The sequence below is a fragment of the Lupinus angustifolius genome, chromosome LG08 (genome assembly GCF_001865875.1).
Source record: "Lupinus angustifolius cultivar Tanjil chromosome LG08, LupAngTanjil_v1.0, whole genome shotgun sequence".
Classification (NCBI taxonomy): domain Eukaryota; kingdom Viridiplantae; phylum Streptophyta; class Magnoliopsida; order Fabales; family Fabaceae; genus Lupinus; species Lupinus angustifolius.
The window spans coordinates 15,889,423-15,909,652 of NC_032016.1; the positions used below are offsets into that span (position 1 = coordinate 15,889,423).

General features: G+C 36.0%; 1 protein-coding gene across 1 annotated transcript; it reads right to left on the reverse strand.

The window, feature by feature from the left end:
• LOC109353935 (extensin-like) lies at nt 3,212-3,892 on the reverse strand. Its single transcript, XM_019596290.1, has 2 exons — nt 3,888-3,892; nt 3,212-3,782 (listed from the first exon to the last, which is right to left on the reverse strand). Exons 1-2 carry the CDS (start codon nt 3,890-3,892, stop codon nt 3,212-3,214), a joined length of 576 nt encoding a protein of 191 aa, XP_019451835.1.

Sequence of the window (20,230 nt, forward strand, 5' to 3'; positions counted from 1 at the left end):
GTTTATATTTTTTTTTATGTGTTTTGTAGGATTTAGAAAGAAAAATAAAAGAGAATAATGACTCATGGTCCAAGAGAAAAAGAAGTCAAACTCAAGGTGCTCTAGCAGGCAGCTGAGCGTGGACCAAGCCATGCTGAGCTGACCTGGAGACCAGCCTGACCTGGACACCAACCTGGCACAGACCAAGCTGCTCAAGCAAGCAGCTGAGCGGACCTGCATGACCGCTCAGCCTAGCACCAGACAAAGCCTACACGGTCAGAACACAAGCTTGGCATGGTCAGACACAAGCCTGACACACGCCCAAGCAGCAGCTCATCGGTGCCATATGTATGCTCAGCGGTGAACCAGACACCTAACCAGGTCAGCAAGCACCAAGCCATGTCTCAGTCAGCACGATCAAAGCTACTCAACAAGCATCTTAGTGGTGCCACAAGTGTGCTTAGCGGTGTGCACCCAAACTTGAAGTGACCAATGACATCACTTCAAGTAGCTCACCATAGGCTTTTCAGAGTAGCTCACCATAGCTGGTCCCATACTCACAACTAGCTTTGGTGTGTCAAGCTTAAGGAGGTGACAAAGCTGCTTGACCAAGTGACCAAATCCATGCTGAAGGGTTTGGTCAGCTGCTAAGCGGTGCAAAGGGATTTCACAACATCATATATCATATCCTCTTGCCTTAAAAATCTTCTTCCTGGAAACACAATTCTCTCTTCTTGTTCTTAGTTCTTAGAAGTTATTTTTAAGTAAGTTTCATAATTTTAGTTTATAATTCAAGAAGAGAAAGGAGAAGGCAAATGAGATGCAAAAATCAATTTTCTAATCTCATTTGGAACTCAAAGCATCCAATCCTTGGATGGATGGCTCATGCTCCTAACAATTTCATTTGAATTTTGGTTATGTATTCCTACTTCTTCTTTTATTCTAAATTTGAATTTTAATCATTCAAGTTGGTGTTTTGGTTAATTTTATTTGTTTGAGAAGTTCTTAATGCTCTTTTTTAGGTTGATCACCTAAAAAATGATTTCAAGTCATAAAAATTACTTGGCTCAAACATTTAACAAATAAACTAAGAAGTAGTTGTACTACTTAGTTTATTTGCCAAGTTAAGCATGCCTTAATATCTTATATTCATTACTACTTCAATATTAGAGTAGCCAAGATTAGGGTGTGACAACCTAGTCTCTTTGTGGACGTAGTATTGTTTAGTAGTGAATATAAGTGATCATCATTCTACCATTTTAGGACATACACTAAAAGGAGGATTTTAGACCTTGGTGTTTAGAGTTAGTCAAAGTAAAACATAAGAACTTGTCTAAGTAGTTCAAATACATAAGAAGTTGAGAAATACTTTCATCATTCAAATGATTTTGTCTCCTCAAGAATTTTTTAATATTTAGTTTATGTTTCTTGATAATTGTTTATATGAAAATCAAATCAAAAGCAACCAAAATATGTTTACTCATTATTTGTGCATTGACATATTCATATGATTCTTTCTATTAGGTAATTACTTGTGGTTCGAATGGTTCGACATAACCCTATACTACACTACAATTGAATCTTGAAATAGTTGTAAATTGTAAAATAGTAAAGTGTTATTAATAAATTTATTTGTTGAAACACCTTTTAATATACAAAAGTGATGAAACTAACTTACTAACTTTTATTTATTGTTATATACATTCCGCAATTTATTTATTCTTTAATACCAACCTTCCTTAAGGAAGAAGTTTGGTTTGTTAATAAAAGGAACCCGAAAGGGAGTAAATAAATAAAGGTCACTTAACTTTATTATTCTTTTGTTCTTTATTTTTTTCTTTCTAACAACTAACTATTCATCACTTTTGTACATTAGAATACCATTAAACCGGTGTTGGAATTTATTCCACAAAACCGATATGGTATTTAAAGGTACTTAATAATTATGTAATAGGGGATTTCTTTGACACCATTGTACCAACGTTAGAATTTATTCTAACAAAGCCGAGATGGGGCAAAGAAGGAATAACTTATTCACATGATTATTAGAAGTATGTTGTAACTAGAATATTCTTGAAACCATTATATCGGCGTTGGAATTTATTTCAACAAAGCCAAGATGGCGATCAAAGAATAAAACTGAGTTCACTTAACAAAATAAAAAGAGAACACACCGACGAAGAGAAATTTTCGCTTTCAACAAATTGGCGCCATTCCCGACGACAATTTTTTGAGAGGGGAAAACCTCATATCTCTAGGAAAAATATTTCAACATGTTCGTGCTTTGGTGGTGGATGAGAGTGATGAGGATCCTCTTGCTCTGGTGGTGGAGGAGATTGATGATGGTCCTCGTGCTCTGGTGGTGCAGGAGAGTGATGAGGGTCATCGTGCTCTAGTAGTACAGGAGAGTGATGAGGGTCCTCGTGCTCTGGTGGTGCATGAGAGTGATGAGCGTGCTCGTGCTCTGGTGGTGGATGAGAGTGGTTAGGGTCCTCTTTTTCTAGTGGTGGAGGAGAGTGATCATGGTCCTCGTGCTCTGGTGGTGCAGGAGAGTGATGAAGGTCCTCGTGCGCTAGTGGTTCAGGAGAGTGATGAGGGTGCTCGTGCTCTAGTGGTGGAGGCGAGTGGTGATGGTGCTCATGCTCTGGTGGTGGAGGCAAGTGATGATGATGTTTGTGCTTTGGTGGTGGAGGAGAGTGTTGAGGGTACTCGTGCTCTAGTGGTGGAGGCGAGTGATGAGGGTGCTCGTTGTATGGTGGTGGAGGCGAGTGATGAGGGTGCTCTTGCTCTTATGGTGGAGGCGAATGATGAGGGTGGTCATGCTCAGGTGGTGGAGGTGAGTGATGAGGGTTCTCGTGCTGAGGTGGTGGAGGAGAGCTACGAGGGTGCTCGTGCTTTGGTGGTGGAGGAGAGTGATGTGATTACTTGTGCTTTGGTGGTTGAGGAGAGTGATGAGGGTACCCATGCTCTGGTGGTGGAGGAGATTGATAAGGGTAATTGTTCTCTGGTGGAGGAGGAGAGTGATGAGGGTACATGTGCTTCGGTGGTGGAGGCGAGTGATGTGGGTACTTATGTTGTGGTGGTGGAGGAGAGCAAAGTGGAGGAGATCGAGGAGTGGACTTGTGCTGTGGTGTGGGTACTTGTGTTGTGGTAGTGGAGGAGAGCGAGGTGGAGGAGATCGAGGAGTGGACTTGTGCTGTGGTGGTGGAGAAGAGTGAGGAGGGGACTTGTCCTATGGTGGTGGTGGAGAGCGAGGAGGGGACTTGTCCTGTGGTGGTGGAGGGGAGCGAGGAGTGGACTTATGTTGTGGTGGTGGAGGAGAGCGAGGAGGGGACTTGTGTTGTGGTGGTGGAGGAGAGCGTGGAGGTGACTTGTGTTGTGGTGGTGAAGGAGAATGAGGAGGGGACTTGTGATGTGGTGGTGGAGGAGTGCAAGGAGGGGACTTGTGTTGTGGTGGTGGAGGAGAGCGAGGAGGGTACTTTTGTTGTGGTGATGTAGGAGTGCGAGGAGGAGACTTGTGTTGTGGTGGTGGAGGAGAGCAATGAGAGCACTTGTGCCGTGGTGGTGGAGGAGAGCGATGAGGGCACTTAGGCCGTGGTTGTGGAGGAAAGTGACGAGGATACTTGTGTCTCGGTGGTGGAGGATAGCGACGAGGATACTTGTATCGTGGTGGTGGAGTAGAGCGACGAGGGTACTTGTATTCTGGTGGTGGGGCAGGATGGTGCTCATGGAGGACAAGGTGAGAAATGTGGGGTGGTTTAACGTGAGCTGGTGGTGGAGGATAATAGTATTTGTTCTGCTTCCTATGAGGTTTTGCTTATGGAGAGTAAATGTCATTTGCATTAGATGGGAAACTAATGAATATTATGGCTAATGCAAGAGAAATGTAATATAAGATAAATAGAGACCGCATTTTTCTAGAACTTCACTTCACAATGGTTTTTTATTATACTCATAACAAATTAAATGATTCTTAGTTTATAGATATTTATTTACCATTTACCAAATACCAATCACCTTGGTAACTTTTGTTTGCACTTGAGACTCATCTTCCTAAAAACAAGAAGGATGTCATATAAACTTGAGTTTGATTTATACATTATTGTATTTGTCTTTGAAAATAATATGACTCAAAAGTGTTTTGGAACATGGTTTTTGATTGGATAGTGGCTAAAAATTGGAAGAGAGTAAAGTTGTTAGGTCAAAATAAAATATAAGTCTTCTATAACCATTGTTATATTCTTTCATTAATTTCTACCAATAAAAATGGGCACCTCCCTATAAAATAGATTAAAAAATTTGTAAATATATAATGTGGGGTTGTTTCTTATCATTGTCAAATATAAAGTTGAAGCATTTTTTTGTCCTATCGCTTGAAATTATTTATTTCATTGTAACTTTTTCTTATTTCCTTTAAAACAAATTGAAATAAAATATTATCATATGTTTATATGCCTAAATTTTCATTCTAATCATCTACACATTCTTGTTAACTCTTACAATAATCATATGTCTCGATTTTGTGCAATAAGGAATCAAAACTTGTATAGTTATTGATAGGAAATTATTTGTTGGTTGTTTATATTTTAATTATTTTAAATATTAGAAGTCATATACTAAGATTGGTCAAAGCACTTCTCCATTCATGATTTGATAATTATTTTCAATATTTTAAAAATTAATTAAAAAATAAATTATCTTTATTTAATTCAGTATTTATTATATTTCATTAAATAAAATATTTTTAGTATTATTATTGTTGTTATTATTTTGAAGATTTTATTTATTATTTCATTTTTAATTTAACTAAGATTTTAATGTTAATGAACAAAAGTAATGTATCACGATTACTCAAAAGATGATTTGAGGAAAAGATATAATGTTCTGATGTTTCTTTCATCATTATTATAATTTATTTTAAAACATTTATCCTTTATTTGATTTGAAGCTTATTAGTATTTAGTAGGCATAATAAGTAATAAATGATTCATTTTAATATTTATCAATCATCACATATTATTTATTTTAAGAAGATTTTTCCATAAAAATGAATAAAAAATATACACCATCTATAATTTTAATAATTTAATAATTCTCATTTAATTAATAATATATTAGTAAAGTTATATTGATGTCACTAGTGTAAATATAAAAAAATATTCGGACTATTATTTATACAAATTTAATCATTATAATAATATGTATTATTAATAAAAATGGGAATTAATAATTAAACAAACAAGGTAGAGAAATACAACTCACTCCACAAAAATGGGCTATGAGGCGTCAGAGTTGTGCTGAGACTGATATAGAAAACCAACAATGCAAGATTAGGCAAATGGCCATGTCTTGATGGCAGAAGCAAAGGCAATGTCGTACAAAATTCCACACGAATCACATGTGGATGGTCCAAAGGAGCACACGATAAAGGCAGCAAGCGATTGGTGTTGGAACATATGTTAAGCGCCTATGTAGGTGAGACATGTAGTGAGTGTCACATCAATTTTCGATGGATCATCAATTACATGACTTAGGAGGACATATAAAGGAATTTGACCATCCACAATGATTTAGAGTTAACACTATTTTATATAGTCTATACGTATAAAACTCTTTTCATGCCCATTTCGGAAAATATGAAAATTAAACGAGATTTTCGGCTTCAGAAGTAAATTACAAATTGGTGATGATATTTGTGAACACAAGATAACAACCTAAGGGGATGGTGAATTAGGCTTGCAACAAAGTTTTTTTGTTTAAAAAAACTCTTACTAAAGGCTATGTCCAACCCCCTTTACTTGATTCAAGGTATTTGAACTATATCAATTCGAGTTTCAGTTACAAGTCTCACACTAAGACTTTCCTCTTAGAACATTCACAACCCTTCAAGAAATGCACAACAGTTTCTTGTTTACATAAACACTTACCGAAGCATATGGTGATCTTAGTTTTGACAAGAAGAAGAAGACTTTTCACAATGCTAAGGATTACTACTCCCAATCTAATTGATCTAGGAATCCTTTATTAGAGTAGTCTAAGAAAAGGTACTGGTACATTTGGGTATATGCTTATTGACTTTTCAATTTGCGAAAGAAATTCTAGCAGACAATAGTATGTTATTGTGCCGTGGTAATAGGTTACAAGACTTTATTGTCTAATAGACTAATTGATTACCCACTACAATAATCATTTACTGGCCTTTTTTTTCCAGTAATGTAACATGTTACTCTATTTCAAGTAACCTATTACTTTGTTTCAAGTAAAACATTACATAGTTTTCTACAAACTTCATTTTAGGAACTTGTAACTCTTTTTATCCTTTTAAAACTTTGTAAAACATTTTTCAAGAGCTTTATGTGATATCAAAGTAAAAATGACTTAAAGGTAAGACCTATACTATAAAGCAATTTAAATCTAATCTATGAAATTTTGTTTTCCATGCTTTATGGTCTTCAACCTTTTTTTGTTTTTATTGATATTGATGTCTTCATTAAAACCTAGTCAAGGTCAAGGAGAGTTTTCCTACTATTGATTGAGTAATGACATCCTATTTTGTAGAACACGAAATACTTCCAGAAGCAAAGCTAAAACAGCAGCCCAAGATGCATTTCATAACATCATTACATCCAGCCCAATCACTATTAGAGTAACCATGAAGACGGAAATTCTTGACATGATTGTACCTTATTCCATTGTCTATTGTGTCTGTAACATATCTAAGAATTTTTTTGTTGCTTCAAAATGAATTGCACTAGCATGATGCATATACCTTGATAAAAACTTACTACATGCATGACATTGGGCCTTGTTACAAATAACTATATCAAGCATCTTATTAAGCTTCTATACAACCTTTCATCAACCTTTTCAACATCGCCATTTTTTGAACACAAATATTTTATTTTGATTTTGTTGCACCTTTATACCAAGAAAGAATATCATCCTTTCAAGGCATTGTCCATTTCTTATTTGAACTTCTCAATCAACTCCTTAAGACTTGTTGTGACAAAGAGGTCATCAACGTCAAGAGATACTACAAGTATTCCATCATCAACGTTTTGACATATAAGGTAAATTCACTTGGAATCTTTGCAAAGCCTAGTTTTCCCTAGTGTGCATCAATTCAGTTGTACCAAGACATTGGTGATTTGTTTAGACCATATAGGGTCTTGTTCAACCTATATACCTTCTCCTCCTATATACAAGTAATTTTGGTGTGATACCATCTACCATACATCATCCCTTAACTCACCCTTCCTCTCGAATTAGGTGGGATGATTTTCAAACCTTGCTTAATACATTATCACCCATCTAGTATCCTCTGAAAGAAATAAGGTTGACACCACTTATTCCGAATTCCCAGATGTTGATAATCTAGAAAACGAATTGCTTATAATGGATGGTTCCAAATTGCAAATATTCAAGTTTTTCATTGTGGCATGAAAATATTTCTTATTTCATCCAACAAAAGACTTTTGGATCTTTGAAAACATATTTTAGGTGATCAATCTAAAATAAGCATTAAGAGTAGATGAAATTAAATAATAGAATAGAAACATATAACTTTAAATACAAAGTCATAATTAAACAAAGAGAAAGAAATATTATGACATAGCCAACTTTTGGAGCATTAGCCATCCATCCAAAGATTGGATGCTTTTGGTTCTAAATTATGTTACAAAATCATATTTTTGCACATCATTTGGCAACTTTATACCCTATGAATTTGCAAGAAAAAGAAACTCTAAAAATAACGTAAGAACTAAGAAAACTGAAATGGGAAGAAATGGTTATGTATAATGTATGAAAAGCGGTGAAAAGTTTATGAAAAACGGTGAAATTGTTGTGAAAATGTGTGGGGACAAGGTCTCCTTTTATAGCCAAACATGTGAGGTGCTTAACCCCTTTGTTTGTGTGCCTATCACCTTCTTTTTGGGGATGTTTGCCCATGTGCAAAGCTGCAGGCCAACAGCTTAGCCTCCTCCTAGCATGGCCAACCTATTGTCGGCTAGGCTCCATTCAAAGTGACACCTCCTACCTGGCATGTCTTTGCTTGTTTCACGTATGACGTCATGTGCTTGGTCCTTAAGGCATGACTAGTTGCTTAGTGTCTTGTTCTAGGATTTCTTCATGGTGAAGTTTGGTGGCTGCCCAAGAGCTAAGCTCATAGATGGCCACGCCTAGCTGCCCCCAAGGTTCCTTCAAGAGAAGGTAACCTACCTTTCTTCAAGTCTAAGAAACCTTTTTTTTCCTTTGCTTCTTGAATTAAGTTTGGTTGGTCACTTGGCAAATTTAGCATGAATTCTTCAAGTTAAGGTAAACTTTTAATTTATGCAAGTTGCTTGGAACATCTAGCTTGGGTTTCTTCCAGGCAAGGTAAGTTACCTTTCTTCAAGCCTAAGCAATTGTTTTGGCAACAACCTAAGCACATAACATGCCATGCTTAGCTTGTTTGTTTTGAGGAAAAAAATTCTTTTGTCTTTAAGGTGTGGCTTGAGTTCTTGGCTATCTTTGAATTAATTCTTTTTCCTATAAAATTCAGAGAAAACTTGGACAAGAGGTGATAAATAATTATTTTATTAAAACACACAAAATTTATCTAAAAAGAGTGTTATAAGTTTGGTTTTAAACATGAGTAATCAAGATAAGTGCCATAAAAAGTATATGAAATTAAGGTATATTAGGCACTTATCAACTCCCCCTAACTTACAGCTTTGTTTGCCCCCAAACAAGGCTAAAATAACAACTACTTGAAATTGGAAAAATTTAGGTTGTACAAGATCAAAACTTATGCATGATTCTTTAAAGTTCAATGAGATGTGTTTATGATTATGTGATTTTGACTCATAATGCTTCAAACTAAGAATAAACAAATCTTTTAAAAAATGCAGTTAGACTTCACTTATAAAAAATGTTATCAATCAAAGAGATGCATTTTCACACAGGATTCAAAAATGCAACCAAATGGGTAAGTGTTTCACTCAAAAGTAACTTAATTAGATTGCAATAATTTAATCTTGTTTTTCATCTTAACACTTACTTTAATTGCACAGTTTTTCAAGGATCACTAAGGTCTTCCTTAGGTTATAATGAGGCTTGGCTATCAAAGAAAATTGGTTTTACAAGATATTCAAAGAATAATTTCGAAGTTAAAAGAGAGCAAAAAATGATTTTTCTTTTAAGTACATACTCCTTTCAACTTTTTCACCTTTCTTATTTTTCTTCCTTTCCACATTCTTTTCTTGACTTTTTTATGTAACTTTTCTTGAATTTTCTCAATGTCTTCCTTTTTGTTTTGGAGCTTGTCCTTACTTTTTTGATTCATAAAGAGATTGAGAAGTTTTTCCTTTTGAACATTTTGTTACACAACCAGCCACTCCCCAAACTTAATTTTTTCCATCAACCTTCTTTTTTGAAAAATGTTCTCTTTTTACTTAAGAAAAGTATAGCAGATTTCATTTTGTTTTTCCATATTATGCTCAAGGGTTGTGTTTAAAACATTAATATTTCTTTTTAAGGTTCAAAGGGGTTGTCAAATGATGTTCCTATTTTTGGTTGGTCATTTTTAGTCAAGTGGCTCATTCTATTTGAAAGAATTTGCCTTGATTATTTCCTATCAAATTGTGTGCAATCAAGCAAAGAAAAACAAGTTTGATACTAAGCTCACATAATTATGTGTTTGGCTTACACTCCCTCACATGGTTGGGATTTTATACAACTCTTTGATTTTCAAACATTTTCACAAGGTCATGATAAATAATTTTCCAAAAAGTTTGCATTTTATCAAAGTTATGAAAATATGAATTTTTGACAAAAGTTTTTAGATTTTCATCTCATGTTGTTCATTAAAGCTTGTTAGTTCTCGAACTTAGTGATCTTGTTTTTAAAAAAAATGTTTAAGTCAAGTTTGTATTATTTACTAAGTTTAGTTTCAAAATTTTATTTTCGAAATAAAATATAAAAAAGAAACTGACTTAAACACACAACTATATGTTTTAAACACACACAAAAAAGAAATTAAACAAGCAAACACACACTAAAAATTAAAAAAAAAAGACACAAAATTAATCTCTTCCAAAATGTTATACACACTCCCCCAAACTTATGTGCTTGACTTATCCTGAAGTCATTTTGAAAATATTTTTAAGGAAGTTTGTGTAACATTTTGAAAGAATGGAAAGTAAAATTAAAAACTAAGCCAACATTTTTAGGAAAATTCAGAATTTCATCCTCCTTTATTTTACTATCATCTCCATGATAGTAGTGCCTTTAGAGCCAACTCCTCATTTTTGTCTATTTTTGAACTTGTTTTCATGTAAATTATTTGATCTTACAATTTCTTTGTCCTTTGGGTTAATCTAACAATTTACATGAGTTTCTCAATGTCTAACACATTATGTTCATGAATAAAATTTGATTGACAACAATTCCAATCAAATAGCATGCATTTTTCATGAAAATGATGTTTAGAAAATTTTCTTTTAAGCATGTTTCAAGTCTAATTGATATATGGAAATCCAATTTTTTATTTTATGGAAATCCAAATACCAAGATATAAATCCAAACATCCACATATAAATTCATTCATAACTTTATGAAACGCTTTGAGATGGATGAATGCAAAGCTATTGCCACTCCAACGGGTTCAAGAACATACATCGATACTGATGAAGCAGGAAAAACCTTAGATACTTCAAAGTATCGAGGTATGATTGACTCCCTTCTTTATCTTACTACAAGTAGACCTGATATAATGTTTAGTGTTTGCTTATGCACACGTTATCAATCAAAACCTTAAAAGTCACATCTTCTTGCTGTAAAAAGGATAATGAAATATTTAAAAGGCACAACTGATGTTGGATTATGGTATCCAAAAGGAAGTCTATTTGACTTGGCCGAATAATCAGATTCAGATTTTTCTAGATGCAAAACTGACACGAAATGTACTAGTGGTACTTGTCATATAATAGACGAGAATTAGGCATTCTTGATGAAGCTAACATGTTCTAAATATGCTCACATGATTATACGTTTCCTTCTTAATCTGTATTGCATGCCTACTTGTGCTTTAACATGCTTGAAATTGCTTAATTTTTCATACTTTGGGATGTGTAATTGATTACTTTTTAAGAGTACCAATTACTAGTCATCATATGCCTAAAGGGATTCAGTAACTGGGGACAATAATCGGTTGTTGGATGAAGCAGTGAGCTAGAGTAATCGATTACTCAAGAGATTAACCGATTACTCAAAGATGAAGTTTTGAATACTAGGTATTTTGATAGTGTGTAACTGATTACTCTGCTTGAGTAACTGAATACTCTATACATGTATTTAAATTTTTCTTCTCATTATCAGACACTTCATCTTCTTCCTCCCACTTCTAGAAATCACATTTATTGCTGTTTTTACTTGAAATTTGTGGTCATTCTTATCACATTTTCGATGTTAAACACTATCCAACCATCATTTTCAAATTTAGAGCACTAAATCGGAAACCCCCAAATCTTAAAATCTCAAAACCTAAACTTTTCAATACCTCAAATTTATGGCTTCTTCATCTATAACCAAAAAGCAACGTGCAAAGAATATATTGCTCCTATCCTTGACATAGTTTTGATGAAGACACCAATATCTCCAAAAAGAAGTAAAATGAAGAAGACCTTGAAGACATAGAAGCTCAAACTTCAAAATCTAATAGATTTTAAGTCTTCAATAAGTACTTCTATCCTTAATCTCTTTCATATATTTAGTAACAATACTCATAAGTGGAAAAACAATTGGAACTCGCCGTCAAAAGAAATCAAAGTTCAAAATGCTAAGTAATGAGTTACTTGACCCGAGTAATAGATTACTAGAGCGGAGTAACAGGTTACTTGAACTGTGTAACAGTGAGTAACAAGTTACTTGGACTGAGTAGCATATTAGTGGGACTGAGTAACAGATTACCAAACTGAGTAATGTGTTATCCAACAAAAATAACACAAAGTAACCGATTACTCTAAGTAGTAACTAATTACTCAATTCGGAAGTAAGCTTCGATAATCGGTTATAGCCTTTAGAATTGGTTAAAGAGAGTTGTTGGACCAGATATTCAAATCCAAACTGAATAACTTTCATCCAAAACGAATGACTTTCATTCCAATCGAGTTATACCATATCAATAGGGTATAATGGCAGGTTAGAAGCATATTGAAAGGCCTTGGAACACCCTAATTCGTGCAAGACTCCTACACACAACTTTTATACAATCTTTCGAACATTTTCTGCAATTTGTGCTTGCAACTTGAGTTCTAAATTTCAAAATTTTATGAAGTTGTAGACAAGTGTTTGTCTGAAGGTTTCCAAACTTAAACACTATAGAACATTGTATACATAAAATAGAAAGAGTCGAAGTATTGCAAGTTATAGAATTTTCATATCTTATAAGGCAATCATTGCCCTAGTAAATTTCTTCAAATATCTTGTATTTAATTTTCATCACAAGGGTGTGATGAGAAGTGGAATAGTGTGCTTAGAAGGGTTTATCTTCTAAGTGGTGAGATGTTGGCGATTGTGTAATGTACGAGTAGTCTCGGAGAGAGATTTGTAATTACAACATAGAATATCAATAAAGAAATCTCTGGTACAGCAAGAGTACTAGACATATACGTTAGTGGACAAGAACATGAATCAATATAAAACCCATGTGTATTTGTTTCTCTTCTCCTTACTCTCTTTACTTTTTGTCTTGGTTATTTTCTGCATATTTTCCACTGCAACATACTCAAAACTTTTATAGTATAAAATTTACTACTAAAACCTGAAAACTAATTCACCCCCTCATCCTTGCCATCTTAAACTTACACAATGTCCCAATGCTTTGCATAGGAAGCAATAAACATCTTTAGAGGCTAATCCATTGTACCTTCTTACAAATGATGCACAACACATCGTGTTTACATATCATTTTCTTGGGAGAGCATTATTTGCTCCCATGTATGGTAAGTTACACTCATTTGAGTCTGATGATTTCTATTTCCCCATCCTCCTTAGGCAACAAAACTTGTTTGTGCTCTATGAGGAACACTATGCCTACTACTCAAGACTTGTACGAGTATTTTATTGCAACATGAAAATGAGGAAAAATAAATTATTTTCCTCAGTCAAAAGCAAAGACAATGTCTTAGAATTGAGGGCTTCTGGTTTAGTGTGGTTTAATATACCACGCATACGTGCTAAAGTTGATTTTTGGACTTCAATGTTAATGCGAAGATTATGATAGAAAATATTTCTACTATTCTATGTGTAGATTTTCTAAGAGGGATATAGATGCGCGTAAGCAAAGGGCCTTAGGTAATTATTAAGAGTCGAGATATCCTCTTTGTTGGGAATCTCAATCTAGAGGATTGTTTGTTGCATTATTTTATAAGCTATGTTATAGTCCCAAAATTATCCAATCATTCACAAATCAATGATATAGAACTACAACTAATGTATGCTATTAGGCATAATATTTCTATAAACTGGGCTATGATGATAATGCGACAAATGTGGACTTTTAGAGATACTCAGAGCCCCTTACCTTATGCTATCATCATCACTTCCATACTTAAGAACTTTGGTATTTCCACTACAAGAGAGTTTGTGATCGTTCTAGATGCTAGAGATAGCAAGATCGATATGGATGTGATCCACTAAAAGGAATGCTTTCGAGACTCCATTGATCAGCTATACAAACATCATAGTGATTAACCTGCCACTCCTTCGGAAATTCCTACTGCGGACCCTTTTACACCTCAGCCCTCTACATTCCCTATGGAGTCATCCTCATCTTCTACGAAGCCTACCAATCAAATGATTATGAAAGACTTGGTTTCACTCTCCAGATTCATCATCACAAGGTTGGATATCGTTGATGCTCAGAATCAAAAAGTTCAAGTTGAACTTAGAAGATTATCTAACTGATTGAACTACATCGATCTTGACGATCATAGTGGCGAGCCAGAGTATGAGGGTTATTGTCTAGGATTTGTTCCTATTTGGTCTTTTGATGATTTAGTTTGTGAACTTGTTGAATATTGGCTTTGTAAAATTTTAACTTATTTGAATTTTGTTGTGTATGAACCTTTTTCTAATTCATGTTATTATGATATGCTCCTCAAATTGGTTATGTCATCTTATAGAATATAGTTTGTGGTTTACATATATTTCTGACCTTGATTAGACTTGATTAGATATAAGTCATGTATATATCTTGTAATATATATATATATATATATATTATGCTGGAAACTTTGCTTTTCCTTCTTTTTAATGATGTCAATAGGGGGAGAAAAGTTGGATTTTTGTGTTTTTTGGACTTAATATTTCAGGGCATATATTCAAAAACAATGGGGAAGCATACTCAAGTAAAAAATGTCAAATCATATCAAGTATGCAAAATCAGAAAACTTCAAACTTTCAAAAAGATGTTGGTTTGTCATAAAAAAAGGAGATTATGTAGAATAACTTGCTTCGGACCTTGGAACAATTTTAATGAAGACACTAAGATCACCAAAAATAAGAAAAAGGAAGAAGGCCTTGAAGACATAGAAGATAAGCTTCATAAGATTCAAGATTTTAGAGTCTTCTATCCTATATATTTCATGTATTATTAGTCACAATGCTACAATGAAAACCATTTTGAAATCAATTTAAAACTTAGAGTCAAAAGATATTAATTTTCAAAATGATAACTAACAGGTTACTTGACCCGAGTGATAGGTTACTAGACTTGAGTAACAAATTACTTGAACTGCGTAAGAGTGAGTAATAGATTAATGAGACTGAGTAACATGTTACCCAAACTAAGTAACAAGTTACCCATCAAAAGCAACTTATTGTAACCGATTAATCAAAGGAGATGATATGATCCTCAAAGAAGCTAATCTTGATCTTGGTGGTCTTGAAAGTGGCCCTATGACTAGGGCTCGGGCAAAAAGGGTTCAAAATACCCTTGGTCAACTCATAATGTTGATCCATGATGGTGAGCCAAAAATAGCCCAAGGGGGTGTAAAGATGCTCACTAGCATCTTGGTCCATGGCTCTGACCGAGCCAAGGGTGGACCAGGCCATGCGCAGGACTCAGGCCACGGGTCTGGGCAAGGCGCCAAAAATGGCCCTAGCACGGAGCCAGATACATTAGGCTCCATTGCTGACCGAGACAACCCTGACCGGGTTGGGGAACTTGGTGCGCACAGTGATGCACCAGGTGCTGGGCCAGACTGGCCTGGCCAGGAAATCTGACCGAGGCGCATGCGCCTAGCATGCTGCATCAGGCGCTGGGCATGGCCTGACCGAGTCAGGCCTAGTTAATTTAATTAGTATGGAGTCATTTTAATTTCTATAATAAATGTGTGAGCTAAATTTTGTCTAACACTTAGTTTATTTAATTTAAGCCTAGTTGTATTAAATCTGCCCATAAAAATTGACCAGAATAAAATTTGACTCATGAGTAGTTAAAACAAGCCTAAAAGTGTAACCGACACTTTAATGCTTGGACCAACTTAATATTTTCGTGAACCAAACTTATTCTAACATTGTCTAATATTATTTAGCAGGTAATTAGAGTCTAATATGGCCGTTGGAGAGGCTTAAAGGAGCATTTATGGAGCTTTAAGGCTGTGTCTGGACCGTTGGAGCTAAAACCACCTGAGCATAATTCATTCAGAGGCATCCTAAGTCATTTCTAAGGCCATTGGAGCATAGTTGCTCGTGTGGAAATTGCATATGGCCGTTTGAGCCTTTATTGGTGCATTAAAGGTGCTTTATGCACATGAGTTAGCCGTTGGTAGCCTACCAACTCATCCCAACGGAATCCTATGATATTTATTGAGCTCTTCAGCCACACTTAGTCGTGGGAAATTCATTCCTTGCCAAAGGAATCCTATGCCAACATTCAAGTGGAACTGAGGAGCATTAGCAAGGCATAAACTCACATTTGCCATGTGCCAAATTGGAAGAATCCTATGAAGCTCATCAAGGCTTGCTCGTGAGCATTAAGGATTCTTCAAGTCTCTTAACCATTTCACTTAATGAGGGAGCTGTGCACTTAAGGTTGAGGGGAATCCCATGCTCATCCAACTGTGGCATTGAAGTTCAATTGGCCTAGTTATTAAGTTTGTTTTCAATGGTAATAAGGCACATGTGCCAATTCTCTTATTATGTTGGATTGCCATAAAGTAGTACATTAGGAGTCTTAATTAGGCAAGTTATTAGGCTTTATTTTCATGGTAATTTCGTGGAGGCAAAGCAAGCCAAACCACTATATATGTAATGTTCTATGTTGAGGAATAAACAACTTTGAGTCAAACTAAATTGTATTCCTTTGTGAATCAAAGAGGATTATATCCTTGTGAGAGTATTCTCCAAACCTTCTTGGCTGAACCAAGATTAAAAGTTCTTATCAAGAACCAAGTTCTTGTGGCGAGCATCACTTGGCTTATCAAACAACTGAATTGTTTGTGGCGCCTCACCTCATCTCTTTTCCATCTTCTTTTATCCAAAACACAAGTTATTTCCGCTGCATAACTCAAGGGCTTAACTCATCCGTGAGCCTAGGCCATACACCAACCAAGATAGATCGTTTCAAGAGCCTTTTACCCAAGAGGTTCACATCAAGTGGCATCAGAGCTAGTCTCTTGCTTGTTGTTCACAAAATCTTCTTTTGGTCGTGAGTATATGCATCTTACTTTATCTTTCGTTATCTTTTCTTTCAAAGTTCCAAAATCAAAAATCAAAAAGTGTCAAAAAGAGTCAAAGTCCAAAATCAAAAATCAAAAAGTGTCAAAAAGAGTCAAAGTCCAAAATCAAAAATCAAAAAGTGTCAAAAAGAGTCAAAGTCCAAAATCAAAAATCAAAAAAAAGTGTCAAAAAGAGTCAAAAGTCCAAAAATCAATAGTGATTCTTCAAAAGTCCAAAGAATCCAAAAAGAGTCTCTACAATTGTTCTATTCTTTCTTTTGAGGTGTAACAACTCAAGTCACAACATTTCAATTTTGAGGAGTTGGAGTGATTTTCTTTCACAAAATTCTTGGTTCAAAACTTGGTTTACTTAAGAAGGCCGTGGAGGATAGAGTGTTGAGTGAAACACATTTCCTACATTTTCCACAAACAAAAGTGAGTGATACACGTGAGTTTGAGTGAAATGTCTAATCACGAAAGTGATAGTTCTCCATTGTCCCCAAGGACGGCAACCCTACATGCAATGATCACAACACAATTTCAAACACTCCAAAGACAAATGGAGCAAATGAAGTTGGAGTATGATAGAAGGCTTGACAACCGAGCCCTTGGAGCTCAAGTGACTCGGATAGGAGAGCCCAAAGGAGGGAAGCAAGGAGAGGGAGGAGAAGAGAAGACAACAAAGTAGAAGGAATCAAGATAAAGGTTCCAACCTTTATTGGCAAGAATGATCCGTAAGCTTACCTTGAGTGAGAGTTGAAAATTGAACAAGTGTTTTATTGCAATTCTTACAATGAGGAGAAGAAGGTGAAGGTGGCAGCCTTGGAATCCAAGGAGTGTGCCATGGTTTGGTGGGATCAGCTTCAAAAAGAAAGGAGGAGGATTGGTGCTGAACCAATTGACTCATGGGAAAGAAATGAAGTTGATCATGAGGAGACGGTTTGTTCCTAACTCCTATCAAAGAGATATTCATAACAAACTTCAACGACTCACACAAGGGTCCAAAAGTGTTGATGAATATTTCAAGGAGATGGAATTAGCCCTATTGAGGTCCAATTTCCATGAAGACCGAGAAGACACTATGGCAAGGTTTCTACATGGATTGAATCAAGACATCCAAGACATTGTTGAATTACAAAACTATGTTGAGTTGGATGATCTAGTGCAACAAGCAATGAAGGTAGAGGAGCAATTGAGGCGAAAAAAGTCTAAGTTCTCTTCTAGTTCTAGTTCCAAATATCAATCATCAAGATGGGTGGACAAGCTCAAAAAGGAGAGTCCAATAAAGGAAACTACACCTAGCCCCAAAGGAGCAGTGACTACAAACCAAGGTAAATTGGCCGTGGTTCCAAGTCAAAGAAGTAGAGATGTCAAGTGTTTTAAGTGCTTAGGCCTTGGACACATTGCTTCTCAATGCCCTACAAGGAAGACAATGATCATGACTAATGGAGAGATAGAATCTCAATCCGAGGCTTCAAGTGATGAAGAGGATAGTCATGAGGAGGGAGATGCTAAAGTTCCTGAAGGAGACTTGCTTGTGGTGAGGAGGCTACTAGGGAGCCAAATCAAAGACCAAGAAGCTGACCAAAGAGGAAACATCTTCCATACGAGATGTCTAATTGGTGGTAAGGTTTGTTGCTTGATAATTGATAGTGGAAGTTGCACAAATGTGGCTAGTACAAGGCTAGTATCAAAACTAAACCTTGAGACTAAGACACATCCCACACCCTACCATCTCCAATGGTTGAGTGAGGAGGGAGAAATGCTTGTTGACAAACAAGTGGAAGTTCCCTTTACTATTGGGAACTATGAGGATTCGGTTCTATGTGATGTGGTGGATATGGAGGCTAGTCATTTGTTACTAGGACGTCCATGGCAGTATGACAAGAAAGCAACACATGATGGAAGAACCAACAAGTACACATTGATACACAACTAAAGGAGAGTGATACTTTCTCCATTAACACCTGAACAAGTGTTAGAGGACAAACGTATCTTGAAAAGAAAAATTGCTCTAGAAAAAAAGGAAGAGAAAGAGAGGAAAACAAAGGAGAGTGAAAAGAAACAAAAAAGCCTCTATACCTTATGGATAAAGTGGAGGATAAAATAGTTGTTCTAACCAAACAACCCACCCTACCATTATTTTTATTACAACTAACTTTGTTTTCCCACAAAATATTTCTAGAATTTTTCAGGAGCTTGGAATCATTAAGGAAGTTGATGACGGATGGGAGCCAAAGACAATGATCACTTGTCTTGAGATTGGGCTCATGGATGGCTTAGTTAATCAAGTAGAATTTACTAAAGATTGTGCCAAGTCTACAGACATCCAAGAGAAAGGGAAGTATTTTACTAATGATGACATTGTGAATATTGATGGATTATTTCCTTTTGATGTAGGTGAAGAAGATACAATTTTGAGGTCGGAATCTCTTCAAGAAGGGGGGGGGGATGATATGATCCTCAAAGAAGCTAATCTTGATCTTGGTGGTCTTGAAGGCATGAGTGGCCATGACTAGGGCTCGGGCAAAAAGGATTCAAAATGCCCTTGGACAACTCATAATGTTGATCCATGATGGTGAACCAAAAATAGCCCAAGGGGGTGTAAAGATGCTCACTAGCATCTTGGTGCATGGCTCCGACCGAGCCAAGGATGGACCAGGCCATGCGCAGGACTCAGGCCATGGGTCTGGGCAAGGTGCCAAAAATGGCCCTATCAATTCTTGACCGAGACAACCCTGACCGGGTTGGGGACCTTGGTGCACCCAGTGATGCACCAGGTGCTGGGCCAGACTGGCCTGGCCAGGAAATCTGACCGAGGCGCATGCGCCTAGCATGCTGCATCAGGCGCTTGGCGTGGTCTGACCGAGTCAAGCCTAGTCAATTTTATTAGTATTGAGTAATTTTAATTTCTATAATAAATGTGTGGGCTTACTTTTGTCTAACACTTAGCTTAATTAATTTAAGCCTAGTTGTCATAAATCTGCCCATAAAATTGACCAGAATAAAATTTGACTCATGAGTAGTTAAAACAAGCCTAAAAGTATAACTGACACTTTAATGCTTGGACCAACTTAATATTTTCGTGAACCATACTTATTCTAACATTGTCTAATATAATTTTGCAGGTAATTAGAGTCTAATATGGCCGTTGGAAGACATTTGCTCGAGGGAATCTTCAAGATGACCGTGGAGAGGCTTAAAGGAGCATTTATGGAGCTTTAAGGCTATGTCTAGACTGTTGGAACAAAACCACCTGAGCATAATTCATTCTGAGGCATCCTAAGCTATTTCTAAGGCCGTTGGAGCAAAGTTGCTCGTGTGAAAATTGCATATGGTCGTTTGAGACTTTATTGGTGCATTAAAGGTGCTTTATGCACATGACTTAGCCGTTGGTAGCCTACCAACTCATGCCAACGGAATCCTATGATATTTATTGAGCTCTTCAGCCACCATTAGCCGTGGGAAATTCATTCCTTGCCAAAGGAATCCTATGCCAACATTCAAGTGGAACCAAGGAGCATTAACAAGGCATAAACTCAACATTT